Below are 22,002 nucleotides of genomic sequence, written 5' to 3'. Positions count from 1 at the left end.
CGTTTCAGAGCATGCGCCGATGTCTGGTACGGACATGGGCACTCCTTTGTCAAGGAGACTGAGGGGGTAACAGCCATGGTAAAGGTAGGCTAACAAGGAGGGAGTTGTGATAGTTGAGATGAGAGAAAACAATTGAGTGAATTAGTATCTTGGCGGTGTCATTAGTTAGGAAAGGGTCTATTTAAAAAAATAAAAGTTACAGAGATGAAGGCAGCAAGACTTGGACAGTCATTGGATGTCAGGCCCAAAAGAGATGTCGGAGTCCAGGATTACGCCTATCTTGCTGGCATAAAGTAAGGGACTGATAGTTGTGCTATTGATCTCATTTGAAAAGTTGTGGGCTGGTTTATTTCATTTTAGTACTCTTTTATACTTATAAAAAGTAATTATCAGTTCCATTTTCTTCTTTGTTTCCAGAATGGCGTCTGCTGAACTTGGAGAAGAGCTGAACTGCTCCTTCTGTCTGAACCTTTGTGTGGAATGGGTGAAAATGAGATGTGGACACAGGTTCTGCCGGGATTGTTTTGTGGCTGCTGAGGTTACACAGGAGGGATCGGGAGTTATTCCCTGTCCGGGGTGCAGAGACGAGTATGCAGAGTGTCCTGTGCCGGAGAAGAAGATTAAGCTGAGTAACACTGTGGAAGACTCCCGATCTATGGCACAAGAGAATAATGGGATCTTCTGTACCTATTGTGTGCATTTTAAAGTAGCGGCTATCAAGACTTGTCTTCAATGTGAGACTTCTATGTGTGAGGAACACCTGACAGCCCACAACAAATCAGTGGACCATGTGTTGACTGAACCGACTTCATCCTTAAGCAGCAACAAGGGCTCCATCCACAAGAAGCTTCTGGAGTATTACTGCTCCAAGGATGGCGTCTGTCTATGTGTGTCCTGCTGTCTGCTGGGGAAACATAAAGGACATAAAGTAAAACTTATAGAAGAGGTTTCGGAAAAGAAGAAGGAGAGACTGAGAAATATTTGTGAAGAACTGACTACAGAGGGGGGGGGGCAATTATAGAAAAAATTAAGGATCTACAGGACCACAAGAGAAAAGTACAGGAAAACGCAGCCAATGAGAAGAAGAGAGTCTCTGCCCTGTATGGGAGTATCAGGAGACAGCTGGAGATCCAGGAACAGAGAATCCTGAGTGAGATCTCCAGGCAGGAAGAGAAGGTCTCACTGTCAGTCTCTGAGCTAATCCAGCAACTGGAGACCCAGAAAGACTCCCTATCCCGGAAGATCCGTCACATTGAGGAGTTGTGTAACATAACCGACCCCATAACTGTCCTACAAGAACCAGAAATAGAAGACCTAGCTATGGAGGAACCTGAGGTCTGTGACCTGGATGATTTCCTGATCTCACTTACATTGCACAGATCCCTAACTGATCTTATCACCAACATAAAATCTAAAAATAAATTCCATGTGACAAAATTGTTACTGGATAAAAAAACTGCAAATCAATCATTGGTTTTATCTGCTGACCTGAAAATGGTATCGGCTTCTTATACAAAAAAGCATAGACCAGAATTTTGGGATAGAGTTGCACATTGTCCCCAGGTATTGAGCATTGAGGGTTTTTCCAGTGGCAAACATTACTGGGAAGTAGAGGTCTGTGGCAGTAAACATTGGGATATTGGTGTTAGCTATCCCACCAGAGATAGAAGATATGGAAGTGAATGTGGAACAAAAAACAATTTGCGCAGTTCGGGCTTGATTATGAATCCATTTGCAGCTGAACATGGCTTGGAGTCCATGTCATTAGACCAGGCGTCTCCGGTGATGAAATTAGGAGTATATTTGGATTATGAAGGTGGCCGCCTGTCCTTCTACCAGCTGAGTGACCCCATCAGACACCTCCACACCTTCACCGCCACCTTCACCAAACCCCTCCATGCTGCTTTCTGTCTTGCAAATGGCAGGATGAGGCTCTTAAGTTAAATAATATAAACTTCATATACCAAAGAGAGAAAAAAAAAATATTTTGGTTATGAAGGGATTCATTTGACAATAAAAAACAAAAAACACTGTTCTCTTACTTCCAGATTTCATTTTTTTTTTTCTTGCACAAGTTTGTGTGAATCGCAAGTGTCTCTGGCACCTTCAACGACCCCTCCATGCTGCTTTCTCTCTAGAAAATGGCTGGTTGAAGCTCTCATGATAAATAATATAAACCTTATATACCAAAGAGAGAAAAAAAAAATATTTTGGTTATAAAGAGATTTGTTAGACGTTTAAAAAAAAAACTGTTCTCTTCCGGGTTTAATTGTTTTTTTTTTTTTCTTGCACAAGTTTGTGTGCATCGCAGGTGTCTCTGGCACCTTCAACGACCCCTCCATGCTGCTTTCTCTCTAGAAAATGGCTGGTTGAAGCTCTCATAATAAATTATATAAATCTTATATACCAAAGAGAGAAAAAAAAAAATTATTTTGGTTATAAAGCGATTTGCTAGACGTTAAAAAAAAAAAACTGTTCTCTTAATTCCGGGTTTAATCTTTTTTTTTTCTTGCACAAATCTGTGTGCATTGCAAGTGTCTCTGGCACCTTCAACGACCCCTCCATGCGGCTTTATATCTAGAAAATGGCTGGTTGAAGCTCTCATAATAAATAATATAAACCTTATATACCAAAGTACCAAAGAGAGAAAAAAAAATGTTTTTGGTTATAAAGAGATTTGTTTGACGTAAAAAAAAAAAACTCATACTTCCGGGTTTAATTGTTTTTTTTTTTTTTTTTTTTCTTGCACAAGTCTGTGTGCATCGTAGGTGTCTCTGGCACCTTCAATGACCCCTCCATGCTACTTTCTCTCTAGAAAATGGCTGGTTGAAGCTCTCCTAATAAATAATATAAACCTTATATACAAAGAGAGAAAAAACATTTTTATTTTGGTTATAAAGAGATTTGTTAGACGTTTAGAAAAAAAAAACTGTTCTCTTAATTCCGGGTTTAATCTTTTTTTTTTTTTTTTTTTCTTGCACAATTTTGTGTGCATCACAAGTGTCTCTGGCACCTTCAACGACCCCTCCATGCTGCTTTCTATCTAGAAAATGGCTGGTTGAAGCTGTCATAATAAATTATATAAACCTTATATACCAAAGAGAGAAAAAAAAATGTTATTTTGGTTTTAAAGAGATTTGTTTGACGTTTAAAAAAAAAAAAATAAAATGTTCTCTTACTTCCGGGTTTTAATCCTTTTTTTTTTTTTTTTCTTGCACAAGTCTGTGTGCATCGCAACTTTCTCTGGCACCTTCAACGGGTCGACCCCTCCATGCTGCTTTCTATCTAGAAAATGGCTGGTTGAAGCTCTCATAATAAATAATATAAATCTTAAATACCAAAGAGAGGAAAAAAATGTTATTTTGGTTATAAAGAGATTTGTTTGATGTTAAAAAAAAACAAACAAAAAAAAACTTCTACTGCAATGTTTTGGTTTTTTTTTTCTGGCACAAGCTTATATGTGCATTGCGTGTTTCCTTCAAGGGTTAAATAAAGTTATAAGAATTTCAGCATTAAACAAGACAATAGTTGTATTTATTTTGTTCTCGAATTGTTCCATTTGCATCAAATACACACCTCCCAACTCAGATAGTAAAAACTCAGATGGTAAAAAGGGACGTTAACCACATCAGAATCGTCGCTGTCCTCACTTTCCGTACCTGATGATGAATTTTCCCACCAATCGCTATCGCTCAGTTCTTCAAGTAACTCCGTTTCACTGTCGCTGTTTTCCAGTTCGTCTAAAAGCGCTTTTGCGCAAAAAGAACGCTTTTTGGACGCCATGGTCGTTCTCTATTTTCCAGGTACAAAGAACTGGAAAAGCCTTCTATCAATAAACAAGAATTTATTACACTATTGGGATTCTCTCTTCTCTATATACGAGTGATAAACTATCGCAGGATATACAGGATGTGACATCTTCCCTTTTACCAGACTCAGCCTGTTAGACCCACATGCAGTATTGCTAAGGGGGTCCTCATTATCTGATAATTTCAAGCACAAGAGGGTGAAGAGCACAGTTTTCTTCATGATAGTGATAGTGAATGTCCACAAAGATCAGAAAACAGTCCATAGGTGAAGTATTAAAAAATCCTTGATGTGATGAACACCACTCTCCCATACCTGCCAACTGTCCCGTTTTTCCCGGGACAATCCCGGCAAATAGGAGCCTGTCCCGGGTAATTTACATTGTCCCTGTTAATCAGGGACAATGTAAATCATTAAAAAATTTTTTTTTAAATTTTGTTCCACACAGTGTCGCTCTCACCCCAGCTAGGAGTTGTAGTTCTGGCAGCAGGTTGTCTCCCTCTCTGTGCCCGCTCACTCTTCCCCGCCTGTCGCAAATTTAACGTGTCACTGGAGGCAGGGTGACAGCATGGTGCACTTTCCGAAATCCGCCAGCAGGGGGAGGCAGAGCACCTTCCGACAAGCTGACACTTTAGAATTGCAGGGAATTGTGAGGAGAATTTTAAACTTTAGGCAGAAGTAGTGCAGCTGAATGGGAGAATATTTCCAACTCTGCTACTTTGGCCTCAAGTTTTCAATTCCCTTTTCAAATTCCTGTAATTCTCTCTTTATGAAGTAGACCCTATAATCTGATAAGTAGGCGGAGATTAATTATGCAGAGTGGGTGGAGCTTCGGAGAAGTGGGTGTGGTAAGTAATTGATAGCTGTGCTGCAAAGTGTCCCTGGAAATTTTTTTCAAATGTTGGCAACTATGCTCTCCGTCACCATAGATAGGCTCTGATAACACCGCCACCATCACCAAAGGCTAAAATAGTCTCTTACCAGCTCGTACTGAGTCCGTTTCGGGAAGTCAATAACACTTCTGGCTTGATACCCAGCCGGGACCTTAAGGAAATCCAGGGTCCTCTTATGACTCCACACACCGATAACCGAACATCATAGATAAACCCAGAAATGTAAAAAGCTCCACATATTATAAGATTGTTCAACTCCTTTATTAATATCCCCGGGTTAGCAGCGTCCAGATTCAGACATTTTGTAGCACACAAGCAGCACAGAGCCAGGTCTCTTCTACTCCTTCACCATCCTGTGGAGGGAGGATTATGGTGTGGAGTTGTTTTTCAGGGGTTGGGCTTGGCCCTTTAGTTCCAGTGAAGGGAACTCTTAAGGCGTCAGCATACCAAGACATTTTGGACAATTTTTATGCTCCCAACTTTGTGGGAACAGTTTGGGGATGGCCCCTTCCTGTTCCAACATGACTGCACACCAGTGCACAAAGCAAGGTCCCCTTCCTGAAGAAGGCACATGTACAGTCATCCCAATGAACATCTAAATGATTCAGAGAAGGAGTGGGAGAAAGCGCTGTGGTCAGATGATACCAAAGTTGAGCTCTTCGGCATCGCTAAGTTTGGAGGAAGAAAAATGCTGACTATGACCCTAAGAACACCATCTCTACAGTCAAGCACGGAGGTGGAAACTTTATGCTTTGGGACTGTTTCTCTGCTAAAGGTACAGGCTGACTTTGCCACATTGAGGAGCAATTGGACAGGGCCATGTATTGTAAACTCTTAGATAAGAACCTTCTTGCCTCAGCCAGAACACTCAAGATGGGTCGTGGATGGGTCTTTTAACATGACAATAACCCAAAACATACCGCCAAGGCAACAAAGGAGTGGCTCAAGAAGAAGCACATTAAGGTTATGGAGTGGCCTAGTCAGTTTCCAGACCTTAATCCTATGGAAAATGTATGGAGGGAGCTGAAACTTTGAGTTCCAGCTCCCTCCATAAGGTTTCTAGGCGACAGCCAAGAAACCTTAAAGTGGCTTTCTCCTGCTCCCTTCTTCTGTTGGCAGCATGGTAACTTCTGACAAGTTCTCTGTCAACTGAGATAAAACCAGATTGAAATTTGTATTGTGGGAGGTAGCTAAAAATAGATTAGCAGACAGCTGGTCTTGTCACAGCACAGGTCTTCCTTCCTCTGCCTATGTGGAGTGGGGGGTGTGTGCCGTTCCTCCAATCAGCTGTCACACAGTTTAAGGCTTCACTACGCTCCCAGTGCTGAACAGGAAGAGAAATTCTCTAACACAATGTTTATTTTCTAAAGAATATATGCTCAAAAAAGTTAAAGGAACGCTTTTTAATCAGAGTACAGCATCAAATCAATTAAACTCCTGGGATATTGATCCAGTCAGTTAAGTAGCAGAGGGGGTTAATCAGTTTCAGCTGCTTTGGTGTTAATGAAATTAACAACAGGTGCACTAGATGGGCAACGAGACAACTACCAAAACAGGAATGGTTTTACAAGTTGAGGCCACTGAAATTTTTTTTCCCTACTCATTTTTTCTGACTGTTTTTCGCTAGTTTTGCATTTGGCTAGGGTCATTGTCACAACTGGTAGCATAAGGCGGGACCTTATGGTTGCACTGGCAGTCCAACTCCTCCAGGATGACACATCAATACGTGCCATTGCCAGAAGGTTTGCTGTGTCTTCCAGCACAGTCTCAAGAGCATGGAGGAGATTCCAGGAGACAGGCAGTTACTCTAGGAGAGCTGGACTGGCCTGTAGAAGCTCCTTAACCCATCAGAAAGACACTTATCTGCTCCTTTGTGCAAGGAAGAGCAGGATGAGCACTGCCAGAGCCCTACAAAATTACCTCCAGCAGGCCACTCTGACCAAAAAATCAGAAACAGACTTCATGAGGGTGGCCTTACGGCCAACGCCCTCTAGTTGGCCCTGCGCTCACTGCTCGGCACTGTGGAGCTTGATTGGCATTTATCATTGAACACCAGAATTGGCAAGTCCACCACTGGCACCCTGTGCTTTTCACAGATGAGAGCAGGTTCACCCTGAGCACACGTGACAGATGTGAAAAGGTCTAGAGAAGCCCTGGAAAACATTATGCTGCCTGTTACATTGTTCAGCACGACCGGTTTGGTGGTGGGTCAGTGATGGTCTGAGGAGGCATATCCATGGAGTGATGCACAGACCTCTACAGGATAGACAATGGCACCGTGGCTGCCATTAGGAATCGGGATGAAATCCTTGGACCCATTGTCAGACCTTATGCTGCTGCAGTGGGTCCTGGGTTCCTCCTGGTGCATGACAGTCCCCGGCCTCATGTGGCGAGAGTATGAAGCTAGTTCCTGGAGGATAAAGGTAATTGATACCATTGAATGGCCCCCACGCTCGCCTGACCGAAATCCAATAGAACACCTCTGGGACATTATGTTTTGGTCCATCATTCTCCGCCAGGTTGCACCTCAGTCTGTTCAGAAGCTCAATGATGCCCTGGTCCAGATCTGGGAGGAAATACCCCAGGACAACATCCTTCCTCTCATTAGGAGCATGCCCCGACCTTGTCAGGGATTCATACAAGTGCTTGGAGGGGGGGGGGGGGGGGCATACAAACTACTTAGGACCAGGGCCGGTGCTTCCACTAGGCAAACTAGGCAGCCGCCTAGGGCGCATTGCAACCTAGGGGCGCAGCCATGAGTTGGCACTCATGAATGTCCATCATGAATGATTCTTGTGAGCTGAGGGGAGGGGGCGGCAGTGGGGGAGGAAGAATGGACAGAGGAAGATGCCAGGTGTCTGGGGCAGTGGCTGAACTACCAGGCCCTGGTTTTCCACCACTGTTGAGGGGGGGGGGGGGGGGGCAAGAGGCAGGAAGGGAGCCCACAGGAGTGCTGCCTGCATGATGATCCTCTTTGGCTGGAGCTGAGTGGTGTAAACCCTGGGCAGGAAGTGACTCTCTGCACTGAGCTGGTAGGCAGCCGTTCATTTCCCTGGGTCGGTATTAAGCAGGGAGCGGAGGAGAGCTGAACCTGACCACAAGCTTTGGCACTGGAGGGCGGCACCTTTACTGGAGCAGAAACGACGAGGCACCGGAATGGTCTGAGGAGGTTGGGGATTAGGGACGTGCGGAGTTCTCGGACTGCTGCTTCTCCCTTCACCAGGAGCCGGTTGGAGCTGTGGTGAGCACTGTGGTCCAGAAGAGGAGCGTCCTGGGAGAAGGAATCAGCAGGGACACGGTGAAGGAGGGGAGAGTGCAGGCCACTCTCTTCATACCGCCCAGTGAATGTCCCCAGAACAGGGGATCAGGGTCCCTGGGTGTTACATGGAGGTTCCCTGGTGTGAAAGGGAATCAGGGTCATCACGTGTGCCATAGGGGATAGGGGTCACCGGGTGTAACAGGGTTTCGGGGTCACCAGGTGTGCAATGAGGAATTGGGGTCCCTGGGTGTGACACGGAGGAACATCAGGGTCCCCAGGTGTGACATGGAAAAACATCAGGGTCCCCAGGTGTGACATGGAAAAACATCAGGTTCTCAGGGTATGACATGGAGGAACATCAGGTGCCCCTGGTGTGACATGGAGGATCATAGGGGTCCCTTGGTGAGGCATAGAGGGACATTAGGGTCCCCAGGTGTGACATGGAGGAATATGGGGGTCACTGGGTATGACAGCATAACATAGAGGAGCTATCAGATCAGGGTCACTGGGTATGACATTTTTTTTATTATTTTGGGGGCGGGGGGCGCAAGTAGCTGGTCTTGTCTAGGGCGTAAAATAGTCTAGCACCGGCCCTGCTTAGGACCATTCTGAGTTGCAGCAATGGAATTTCAATTGCCTCCCAGGCCGCTCTGATGTCCTGTAAAAAGGCTCCTGACTTCTGCCACAGACATGCCTAAAGGATTCCTGGTGAAGAGAAGTAAAAAGTCTCTGCCACTGACCTACTGAGTACGGGATGAAGACAAGGACAGAGTGCAGACCTCCCCCCCCCAGCATGGTTGGTGTAATCTGTGTCTGAGCAGAGGCCGGTTCCATGCCCCACTGGAGACGCTCCTCCCCCAGGCAGCCCCTAATGAGCTGTTCCAGCTCCCCCCAACTGCCCCCTGTGGGCCAGGTCAGGAACCCGGATTCGGCCAGTGAGTAAAGAGTACCTGGAATGGGGGCCAGGAGGAGGCCGAGGAGAGGGAGAATGGAAGGGGGGCCGAGTCGCTGCACCATGGGCCTCTAGTTTGTACTTGCCCCCTGGGCCGAAAGTTGCCAGTCTGCCCCTGAGCGGGACTCTGACAGGTCTGTCTCTGCACAGTGAGCAGAGATGGACCTGTCATCAGCCTGCTCAGCGGGGATCAATGGAGTGATCCCCGCTGAGATAGCGGAATCCCCCAAGCTGATCCGCCCCGTGTGAAACTGCATCTAAGGATTGGAGAGCTGTAATATATTACATTTTTGGTTTTAGGTTTAACCCTTCGCTGCTCTATCCAAAATTAAAGTTCGTTTTATCTGCTGATACATTTTATTCTGTAAAATCCTTCAGACATTTTCTGTGGTAAGATATCAGTCACACATCGAGTGCAATCTTTTTTTCTGAGTTGGTTAACCACTTGCCGACCGGTCACGTTTACCGTACTGCGGCAAAGTGGTTAGTTATCGTCCAGCGACGTAGACCTACATCGCTGGACTCCTCCCATTGTGGGTGGCGCGCGCGCGCCACCGGAGGCTCGCTCCCGCTGTATTCAGTCACAGCGGGAATCGGGCCAGGGGAGGAGCGGTGGTGATCACCGCCGCTCTTCCCCGATCGTCGGGGAATCGAGTGTGGAGATACGCCCGCTTTGTCCTAAGTGACAGGCAGGGTCAGATTGCAGAGTTCAGCGTAGCTGAACCTGCGATCTGTCCCTATGTCACATAGTCCCCTCCCCCCACACACGTTAGTAAGCACCAGGCATACATTAACCCCTTGATCACCAATAAAAATTAACCCCTTCCCTGCCAGTGTCATTTTTACAGTAACAGGGCATACTGTATGTATAGCACTGATTACTGTAGTAATGTCACTGGTACCCCCAAAAGTGTCAGTCAAGGGTCCGATCTGTCCGCTGCAATGTCGCAGTCCCGCAAAAAAAATCGCAGATCGCCGCCATTACTCGTTTAAAAAAAACACCAAAAATAACTGAAATCTTTCCCTTAGTTAGTAAACGCAATAACTTTTGCGCAAACCAATCAAAATACGCTTATTGCGATTTGCAAACGCAGCAATGTGCCAGAAAGAGACATCAGAATCGTCGCTGTCGTCACTTTCCATACCTGATGAGGAATTTCCCCACGAATCGCTATCGCTCAGTTCTTCAAGTAACTCAGTTTCACTGTCGCTGTTTTCCAGTTCATCTAAAAGCGCTTTTGCACAAAAAGAACGCTTTTTGGACGCCATGGTTGTTCTCTATTTTCCAGGCACAAAGTACTGGAAAAGCACAGGCAGGGCACTGGTAAAAGTCACCAGGTGAAATCCTGTGGTGAAATGGGATGATACAGTGTAATCCGTTAGGATCACAGCTTTCTATCATCTCATTTGCTGTATTTACATTTTTGAAATTGTCGCTGGTTCCAACGCTTGCAGGGAAGGGAACCGGAAGACAGGTGCCAGCATCGGCTGAGCACTTAGCGGGAAGATGGCTGGAGGACGGCGGGGGAGGACGGCGGTGGATCGCAGGGGAAGGTGAGTTTTAAAATATATAACAAGATATTTCCATGCAAAAGAATGTACCGCTTTTAGCACAGAAATCCTGACATCATCAGACCGCCAGGGAGGTTAATATGGAGTCGGCCTCCTTTTGTGGCTATAACAGCCTCTACTCTTTTAGGAAGGCTTTCCACAAGTAGGAGGGAATGTGTGCCCATTTGTGAGATCAGGTACTGATGTTGGATGAGAAGATCACAATCCAATTCATTCCAAAGGTGTTCTATCGGGTTGAGGTCAGGGCTCTGTGCAGGACACTCAAGTTTCTCCACCCCAAACTCATCAGACCATGTCTTGGTAGAGCTGGCTTTGTACACAGGAGTAAAGTCATGCCGGAACAGAAAAGGGTCTTCATCAAAATGTTACCAGTTACAAGGTAGGAAACACAAAATTGCCCATACACACCACATGCAACACTGCACTCTTCTGCCACCAATGTCTCCCCTTCACACATCTCTACCCCTCTAACACTCTTCTGCCACCACTGTACCTCCCAGCACACCTCTGGCACCACTGTACCTCCCAGCACACCTCTGCCACCACTGTACCTCCCAGCACACCTCTGCCACCACTGTACCTCCCAGCACACCTCTGCCACCACTGTACCTCCCAGCACACCTCTGCCACCACTGTACCTCCCAGCACACCTCTGGCACCACTGTACCTCCCAGCACACCTCTGCCACCACTGTACCCCTGCACCCAAATGCCACTAATGCCCCATCCAACCTGCACACCTCTGTACCCCCTAACACACCTCTGCCAGCACTATACCTATTCAAACTTCTGTACCCTCTACCGCACTTCTGCCACCCCAGCACACCTTTGCAAAATGTACCTCTTAATCTAAAAAATAGAATAAGCCATTGAATTAGATTAAATAGCGAACAGAAAAATGTTAAAATTCATATATTTGTTTGTGGGTCTCACCGCCAGTTTAACCTCTGCCCTTCTTAGTTGCCTGTCTGTTGCAATCCAAGCTGCATCCTCCAAAAATCGGAGAGTGTGATGAAGCATGGTGCCTTTTTTTATGCCCCCATTGGGCACCAAACAGCCGTCCAGTGGAAACACACATGAGAATGTGGGAATGTTAGCGGAGGCTCAACCCCCAGCACAATGCATGACATAATGCTTGAGGCGCAATAAACTCTGCAGTATATACTCCTGACCCCTGCACTGCGCATTACATACTGCTGACCCCTAAACTCTGTGGTACTTACTACTGACCCCTAAACTCTGTTATTTCTTACCCCTGCTCAAACTACATACTACTGACCCCTAAATTCTGTATTATTCCTGACGCCTGCACTATGCAATACATATTACTGACCCCTGAACTCTGTGGTACTTACTACTGACCCCTGAATTCTGTATTATTCCTGACCCCTGCACTATGCAATACATATTACTGACCCCTGAACTCTGTGGTACTTACTACTGACCCCTGAATTCTGTATTATTCCTGATCCCTTCACTGTGCATTACATATTAATGAACCCTGAACTCTGTGGTACTTACTACTTACCTCTGAACTCTGTTATTGTTGACCCCTGCACTGTGCAATACATACTACTAACCCCTGAATTCTGTATTATTCCTGACCCCTGCACTGTGCTTTACATACTACTGACCCCTGAATGTTGTGTTATCCCTGACCCCTGCATTGTGCAATACATACTACCGACCCCTGAACTCTGTGGTACATACTACTTACCCCTGAACTTTGGTATTTTTGACCCCTGCGCTGTGCATTACATACTATTGACCTCAGTATTATTCTGACCCTTGCACTATGCATTACATACTACTGACCCCTGGACTATGTGTTACATATTACTGATCCATGCCCTCTGTATTATTCCTGACCCCTGAACTGTGCATAACATACTACTGACCCCTGAACTCTGTGGTCCTTACTACTGACCCCTGACATCTGTTATTTCTGACCCTTGCCCTGTGCATTACATACTACTGACCTCAGTATTATTCTGACCCTTGCACTGTGCATTACATACTACTGACCCCTGGACTATATGTTACATATTGCTGATCCCTGACCTCTGTATTATTCCTGACCCCTGTACTGTGCATAACATACTACTGACCCTTGAACTCTGCGGTCCTTACTACTGACCTCTGAACTCTGTTAATTCTGACCCCTGCACTGTGCATTACATACTATATACTACTGACCTTGGTATTAATCCTGACCCCTGCACTATGCATTACATACTACATACTACTGACCTTGGTATTATTCCTGACCCCTGCACTATGCATTACATACTACTGACCTTGGTATTATTCCTGACCCCTGCACTGTGCATTACATACTCCTGACCCCTGAACAGTGCATTACATACTACTAACCCCTGATTCCTTGACTATGTGTTACATAATACTGACCCCTGAACTCTGATAATCCTGGACTCCTGACTGTCCATAACATACTACTGACCCTTAAACTCTGTTATTCCTGACCCCTGAACTCTGTTACTCCTGATCCCTGTACTATGCATTACATACCACTAACCCCTGAACTCTATGTGACTCCTGATCGCTGGACTATGTGCTACATATTACTGACCCCTGAACTCTGCTATTCTTGACTCCTGCACTGTGCATTACATACAGAGCCCTACGTCAGATGACAGCACGCTTACTACACCGCGGTCTTTTCAAATTATTTACATGCCGGTCTATTGCTGTTTCTATGTAAGTGCAATTTCAAATAAATGCAATTTTATTGGAACGTACTACACCATCATAATTCTCTTTGTCCTGAGGTGCTATCTCTTCATTAATATTGAAAGTCGCCCTCTTGTTGATACCTGGTGTCGCCACTGATGGATATCGGCCATACATACAAATACATCTGGTAAGCAGTTTGGATTATCCACGTGGGGATTGAACTATATTCCATTTCACTCACTGGTGTTGGATGAATTTTTCTTTTCACTTTATTACAGACTTTAATGGACTTTGATGAATTTATTAATTATTGGCACTCCCGGTGTGTAATCTTACCTGTATGGTTGGCTGCCTTTTTTTATTTATATGTAGTGTGTTCTAAGCGCAGATATATTTTTCCCTTCATTACATACTACTAACCCCTGAACTCTATGTTACTCCTGATCCCTGGACTATGGGGTTAATTTACTGAAGCTGTTGGAGAGTGCAAAATCTGGTGCATGGTAGCCAATCAGCTTCTAACTTCAGCTTGTTCAGTAAAGCTTTGACAATAAAACCTGGAAGCTGATTGGTTTGTTTGCAGAGGCGCACCAGATCTTGCACTCTCCGGTTTTAGTAAATCAACCCCAATGTGTTACATACTACTGACCCCTGGACTATGGGTTATATATTACTGGCCCCTGAATTCTGGTATTCCTGACCCCTGCACTGTGCATTACATACTACTGACCCCTGGACTATGGGTTACATATTATTGGCCCTGAATTCTGGTATTCCTGACCCCTGCACTGTGCATTACTTACTACTGACCCCTGGACTGTGTTATTCCTGACCCCTGCTCTGTGCATTACATACTACTGACCCCTACACTGTGCATTACATACTACTGACCCCTGGACTATGGGTTACATATTTCTGGCCCCTGAATTTTGGTATTCCTGACCCCTGCACTGTGCATTACTTACTACTGACCCCTGGACTGTTATTCCTGACCCCTGTACTGTGCATTACATACTACTGACCCCTACACTGTGCATTACATACTACTGACCCCTGGACTATGGGTTATATATTACTGGCCCCTGAATTCTGTTATTCCTGACCCCTGCACTATGCATTACATACTACTGACCCCTGGACTGTGTTATTCCTGACCCCTGCACTGTGCATTACATACTACTGACCCCTGCACTGTGCATTACATACTACTGACCCCTGGACTTTGGGTTACATATTACTGGCCCCTTGAATTCTGTTATTCCTGACCCCTGCACTGTGCATTGCATACTACTGACCCCTACACTGTGCATTACATACTACTGACCCCTGGACTCTGTTATTCCTGACCCCTGCACTGTAGTTTACATACTACTGACCACTGGACTCTGTTATTTCTGACCCCTGCACTGTGCATTACATACTACTGACCCCTGGACTGTGCATTACATACTACTGACCCCTGGACTATGTGTTACATATTACTGGCCCCTGGACTGTTATTCCTGACCCCCTGCACTGTGCATAACATACTACTGACCCCTGCACTGTGCATTACATACTACTGACCCCTGGACTATGTGTTACATATTACTGGCCCCTGGACTGTTATTCCTGACCCCTGCACTGTGCATAACATACTATTGACCCCTGCACTGTGCATTACATATAACTGACCCCTGCACTGTGCATTACATACTACTGACCCCTGGACTGTTATTTCTGACCCCTGCACTGTGCATTACATACTACTGACCCCTGCACTGTGCATTACATATTACTGACCCCTACACTGCATTACATACTACTGACCCATGCACTGTGGGTTACATATTACTGACCCCTGAATTCTGGAATTCCTGACCCCTGCACTGTGCATTACATACTACTGACCCCTGTACTATGGGTTACATATTACTGGCCCCTGAATTCTGTTATTCCTGACCCCTGCACTGTGCATTGCATACTACTGACCCCTACACTGTGCATTACATACTACTGACCCCTGGACTCTGTTATTCCTGACCCCTGCACTGTAGTTTACATACTACTGACCACTGGACTCTGTTATTTCTGACCCCTGCACTGTGCATTACATACTACTGACCCCTGCACTGTGCATTACATACTACTGACCCCTGCACTGTGCAGCCCTTCAAAAGAAAAATACAATCACACTGCACCCTGATGATCTTTGATCCCTTTGATTCTGCTCAGTTAGATCTCCACCTCTCCAGGGTTGCCTACCCCCTCTATAATCCTTCCCAGCATACAACCTTCTGTCTTCCTTCTATTAGGCTATGCTTGGGCCTGAGCAGCCAATCACCTGGCCCCAACACTGTCATGGGGGGGTTAAAGAGTATCAAAGAATGATCTTCTAAAGAGAACCTGTCACTTTGCCCTGAATGAGGACTGTGACATATCCCTTTAAGATCATTCTCTTATTCTTGGTACATATACCAGAGTTGGAGAGCCGACACGTTAAACATGAAATAGTATTATTTGAACAGATAATCGCACACTTGTGTAACTTGTTTAACAAAACTTTATTTACTAAAGTCTACACAACAACTTCTGCAGCCATGAAACTGTTAATGCAACATCCATCCACTGACAGTGGAAGTCGCCGCCTCCCCCCTCCCAGCGCGATGCTCTGCAGCATTTTCCTGTGCTGAGAGGATGGCGGGTGAAACAGTCAGCAGCTCTCCACCACTCTCTCTTGCAGGAGTGATGTTCTGCTGCTCACGGTGGTTGGTAGGAGCGATGCTCTGCAGCAGACTTGCGCCCATCCTCCTCGGTTTCTGCTTTGCATCTTCCCTGTGAGCGGGAGGCCGGTGCGTCAGCCCACTCTGGCTCTCCGAGATCTCTGTGTCTGTACCGTGCCATCGGTCTATACGCCCTGGTGCCGTCCGGAGATGTATTCTGTGGGGGAGAAGATCATCATCATCAACTTTTTTATTAAAATCATTCTGTTTTAATTACATGCATCATCACTGGGTCTCTGAGCTCTTCTATGCAATGCAGGCAGATCATGGCTGGTGGGAGGAGCCGGCAGGGCACTGTACATAGCTTCCTGCAAACATCACAGAGCCCTCCCTCTGTACTCCTCTCAACTCTAAAGCAGGAAGTGCACTGGCTTCTGGGAGGAGTCATGCTAATACTGAAAACACTTTGATGGGTGGGTGTGTCGGTCTGGAGAAGCGGGTGGTCCTAGGCAGGCGGTATTTATATGGGTAACGCCCACATGTGATGCTGAGCCTCCATGATTGGAGGCAGGGCCGGGACAAGAGGTGGGCGGGAGGGGCACAATAGTTTACTGGACGTAGGCTCCTCTAAGCTTGCATATCATAAATGGGGGAGGGGGGGTGCAGTTTGGCATCTTTGCCCTGGGCACTGAATGACCTTGTCCCTTCACTGATTGGAGGAACTGAAATCCAATGAATGAAAGGGGCAGGGCCGGGGACAGTCAGGTGATGTCCTGCAGCCAGGAAATGAGGCAGGCTCTATCTTTTAATAATAGGAGTGTGCACAGGGTGTGCCGGGTGTGCCTGGGCACACCCCAATCACCCTATGCGTATTAGCGTTATTGCTCGGTGTGCCGGCAGGAAGATGGGAAAGATCTCCCGCACTTCACTGTGATAGCGGGGAGATCAATGTGCCGGGATAGAGATATACAGAGATAGAGATACATAGAGATATGTAAGAGATAGAGATATACAGATATATAGAGATATATAGAGATAGAGATGCATAGAGATATACAGAGATAGAGATATACAGATATATAGAGATAGAGATATATAGAGATAGAGATGCATAGAGATATACAGAGATAGAGATATACAGATATATAGAGATATATAGAGATAGAGATGCATAGAGATATACAGAGATAGAGATATACAGATATATAGAGATAGAGATATATAGAGATAGAGATGCATAGAGATATACAGAGATAGAGATATACAGATATATAGAGATAGAGATATATAGAGATAGAGATGCATAGAGATATACAGAGATAGAGATATACAGATATATAGAGATAGAGATGCATAGAGATATACAGAGATAGAGATATACAGATAGAGATGTATAGAGATATACAGAGATATACAGATATATAGAGATAGAGATATACAGAGATATACAGAGATAGAGATATACAGATATATAGAGATAGAGATATATAGAGATAGAGATGCATAGAGATATACAGAGATAGAGATATACAGATATATAGAGATAGAGATGCATAGAGATATACAGAGATAGAGATATACAGATAGAGATGTATAGAGATATACAGAGATATACAGATATATAGAGATAGAGATATACAGAGATATACAGAGATAGAGATATATAGAGATATACAGAGATAGAGATATATATATATATATATATATATATATATATATATATATATATATATATATATATATATATATATATATAGATACATAGAGATAGAGATAGAGATAGAGATATATAGAGATAGAGATGATATATATATAGATACATAGAGATAGAGATATATATAGAGATATTCTTTAGGGGCACACCCTAATGCAATAGGCTGCGCACACCTGTGCTTCTAATGCACACTGTGAGAAGCTCGCAGTGTGCAGTGAAATCAGAGTAAGAACTTTCAGTCCAGGAGAGGAGCCGCTACAATTATAGGAGACAGAAGGGAAGGCTGGAGAGACGATGTAAAGGGAACGTGTCAATCATCTTCTCATTGTAGGTTTTGTAATTCTAATTCCATATACACCTGGGGACAGCCGCCCCCCCCAGCCGCCCCCCCCCCCCCCACCACCACCCGTCCCTGGCACTCACCTGAGTCTCACTCTTTGCCTCCTTTGCCCTTTTTCTTGGCCTCGGTGCGCTGCAGTTTGTCGGTGATCTTCCTCTCGTGGCCGCCGGGACTGTCACGGTTGGTGTTCTCTCTGGCCTCTTTTTTGGTGCGCCCTTTCCTGGCAGCGGTGGGCACTGGAGAGAAACAATGAACAGGCGTTTGTTTAGGAGATACAGAAAACAGATAGTTAATTACCATATATGGGAAACACTACAATCTATCCAAACCTGAGGATGCCTATGTGATATGTTGTAGCTTTCCAGTAATTAAAGGGCGGAGCTACTTCTTCTACATGGGTGGGGTTTATGGGTTTTTTTTTTTTTTTTTAAGGGAAATTTCCTTTAAGGTTTTCAAGACACGAGCCAACATGAACGTGTGTTTTTTTTGGGGGAGGGTATTTTTAGCCAATGGGGTAACATCTGTACTTTGTCCAGTGCTAGTGGAACTAGAAGTCCCAGGTGTGGCCTGGCAGAGCTGATTAATAATAATAATTAGGCTAAAATGTATCTGGGTATAGTATCATTTTTTGAGGGGGGGGGGGGAATCAACAAGTTTAAACATGGAAAGAATAAGTCTTTTTATATGGGGGGGGGGGAATTTGGACACTATTGTGTATCTATGTAGAGGAGAACCCCTCCCCAATTCATTCAGATTCACTAATTCTATTTCAATATATTTTTACAGTTTAAAACAAACTCATTTAATTACACTTAACCGCTATTTACAATTTTTTTTACGCCCTCCTAAACAATAAATATGATTATTTTTTAACATATCTTTACAGTTGAAACTAATTTACCAATTTTATTTCTGGTCCAAATTATTCCCCATTTTATGCAGTTTACATTTTACAGCTATTTACAATTTTTATGCTCCCCCTTTCCTACAATTTTCATGTTCCCCCTTCCCTGCAAAACTTATTTTCAAAACATGCCCCCCCCCCCCCCCCAGTTTAAAACCATTTCTGGTATGAATTTTCTCCATTTCACTGAATTGACTCTTTTAACCATTATTTACAATTTTTACGCCCTCCCAAACAATGACTATAATTATTTTTCAACATATTTTTACAGTTGAAACAAACTCATTTAACACTTAACCGCTATATACAATTTTTACGCCCTCCTAAACAATAAATATGATTATTTTCCAACAGAATTTTACAGTTGAAACAAATTCACTAATTTTATTTCTGGTCCAAATTATTACCCTAAAAAAAAAAAAAAAAAAAAAAAAAAAAAAAAAAAAAAATTTACACTTTACTGCTATTTACAATTTTCATGACCCCCTTTCCAAAAAAAAAAAAAATATATATATATATTTTTTTTTTAAACATTTCTAAACATTCCTCCTCCCAATTGAAATTAATTCAATTTCTGGTCCAATTCTCGTTTCAGTCATTGAAACTTAACTGTCATTTACAATTTGTATGCCCTCCCAAAAAACAAATGTGATTGTTTTTTTTAGCATTTTTATGCTTGAAACAAATTCACTAATTTTACTTATTTTCTGAATTATTCCTTTTATATAAAATGTACGGTACATTTTACTGCTACTTACTTACTAATTTTCATGCACCTCCAATTTTCTAATTATATTCTTCCCAATTTAAATTGTAACCATTTCTGGTCTGAATTATTCTTCTCCATTTCATTCTATTAAGGTTTAACTGCTATTTACAACTTTTATTGCCCCCCCCTCCCCCCTAAAAAAAAAATAATGAGATTATTTTCCAACATCTTTCTGCCAATTGAAACTACCTCACTAAATTTGTTTTTGGTTCACGTTATTCTTCATTTAAATTAATTTAAAGTTTACTGCTATTTACGATTTTCACCTCACCAAAAAAAAAAAAAAAAAAAAAAAAAATGTTTTTTTTTTTTTTTTTTTTTTTTTTTTTTAATTTAAGCTTATACACTGATTTTTTTTCTAGTCCAAATTACTTAACTTTTCATGCAAATTACAGTGATTTACAATTTTCCTGCCCCCTCCGCCCTCAAAAATATACTTTTTACAAACTCAACTAATTAATTCTATTTCTGGTCCAAATTACTTATTTTTATGCAATTACATATTTACTGCTATTTACACATTTTTCATGCCCCCTCCCTCCCAAAGGTTTAAATGGAAATAAAATGTTAAAAAAAACAAATAGATAAAATGTGTATAAATTTATCGAATTTTTTTTCCCCCAATTTCAACAAATTTGCTGATTATTGTATTTTTACGATTCTAATGTAATAAATTTTTGTTACTTACGGGCGTAGCGGTCGGTCAGGTTGTAGTAGTCGTAGTCGTCGAAGTAGCGCACCTCGAAGTCGGTGGGCTTAAGTTTCTCAGCTTCTACGTAGGAGCTGCTCATGTTGGCGATATGTTGGGGGGTCTTCTGTGTCCTGGGGAGGTCTTGGTAATCGATCGGTCTGCTGGATTTGCAGTCGGTGGGTCTGTCTGTGCTTTTCGCTTTGCTAAGTTGTTATGATATGAAGTCTTTGTTCTGATTCTTTATAGTCAGTGTGGCTCAACCTTGACCCCTCCCAGCATGGTTCTGCTCCACCTTGACCCCTCCTACAAGGGGTGCTGCTCAACCTTGACCCCTCCCAGCATGGTTCTGCTCCACCTTGACCCCTCCTACAAGGGGTGCTGCTCAACCTTGACCCCTCCCAGCATGGTTCTGCTCCACCTTGACCCCTCCTACAATGGGTGCTGCTCAACCTTGACCCCTCCCAGCATGGTTCTGCTCCACCTTGACCCCTCCTACAATGGGTGCTGCTCCACCTTGAGCCCTCCTGGCAGGGTGCTGCTCCACCTTCACATTGCATCAGACTATATTGTTTGTGTACATTGGATTACACCATCTCTCCATCCCCACCCCACCCAGGCACTCTGCAGAGCATTGCTCTCTTTTTATTGCTGCTGTGCAGAGCATTGACCCTTTTTAATAAAAAAAAAATTGCAGGGAGACCAGCAGAGCATTGCACCTTTGCCAGTGACCAGTACTACCTGGAGCTCTGCAGAACATTGCATCCTTATGTGTGCCTTGTATTATGATGAGCACTCCAGTGTATTACACCTAGAAGTGCAGCAGAACATTGCATCCTTGTATGTGACCTATATATTATAGGGAGTGCTGCAGAGCATTGCACCATTATTTGTAACCCATGTGGGAAAATTAGCAGGGTGTTGCATGCTTTTATGCGACCTGTAATATTCTGAGCTTTGCAGAGCATTCCACCTGAGACTGATGTTACAGGAAATGCAGCAGAGCATTGCACCCTTGCATGCGATCTTTATATTACTGTCAGTGCTGCAGAGCATTGCACCTTTACCTGTGACCAGTATTTATGCGGGCCAGCCAGAACATTGCATCCTTGCATGTGATCTTTATATTACTGTCAGTGCTGCAGAGCATTGCACCTTTACATGTGACCAGTATTTTTGCGGACCACCTGCAGAGCATTGCACCTTTACCTGTGACCAGTATTTATGCGGGCCAGCCAGAACATTGCACCCCTGTATGTGATCCATATACTACTGTGAGCTCTGCAGAATATTGCACCTATGTCAGATCAATATTCTACAAGGATGCAATGCTCTGCTTCATTCTGTGTCAGTGCTGCAGAGCATTGCACCTTTACCTGTGACCAGTATTTTTCCCGGCCAGCCAGAACATTGCACCCCTGTATGTGATCCATATACTACTGTGAGCTCTGCAGAATATTGCACCTATGTCAGATCAATATTCTACAAGGATGCAATGCTCTGCTTCATTCTGTGTCAGTGCTGCAGAGCATTGCACCTTTACCTGTGACCAGTATTTTTCCCGGCCAGCCAGAACATTCCACCCTTGTATGTGATCTATATACTACTGTGAGCTCTGCAGAATATTCCCCCTATGTCAGATCAATATTCTACAAGGATGCAATGCTCTGCTTCATTCTGTCAGTGCTGCAGAGCATTGCACCTTTACC

The 22,002-nt window shown here is 44.0% G+C and overlaps 1 protein-coding gene and 1 pseudogene across 2 annotated transcripts; one reads left to right on the top strand and one right to left on the bottom strand.

Moving 5' to 3' along the window:
- Positions 1-418: 418 nt before the first annotated feature.
- On the top strand, positions 419-1,944 carry LOC309558149 (E3 ubiquitin-protein ligase TRIM21-like; annotated as a pseudogene). The gene has a single exon. The product of its transcript is annotated as an E3 ubiquitin-protein ligase TRIM21-like (transcript).
- Positions 1,945-15,710: 13,766 nt separating this feature from the next.
- NUPR1 (nuclear protein 1, transcriptional regulator) lies at positions 15,711-20,515 on the bottom strand. Its single transcript, XM_082261186.1, has 3 exons — positions 20,294-20,515; positions 18,016-18,168; positions 15,711-16,095 (listed from the first exon to the last, which is right to left on the bottom strand). Exons 1-2 carry the CDS (start codon positions 20,394-20,396, stop codon positions 18,023-18,025), a joined length of 249 nt encoding a protein of 82 aa, XP_082117312.1. The 5' UTR covers positions 20,397-20,515; the 3' UTR covers positions 15,711-16,095; positions 18,016-18,022.
- Between the last annotated feature and the right edge of the window lie 1,487 nt (positions 20,516-22,002).

This window comes from Pelophylax lessonae (genome assembly GCF_965119305.1).
Source record: "Pelophylax lessonae genome assembly, chromosome: 6".
Classification (NCBI taxonomy): Eukaryota; Metazoa; Chordata; class Amphibia; order Anura; family Ranidae; genus Pelophylax; species Pelophylax lessonae.
The sequence above is the reverse complement of the archived record's forward strand: the minus strand, read 5'-3'. Positions and strand labels throughout refer to the sequence as shown.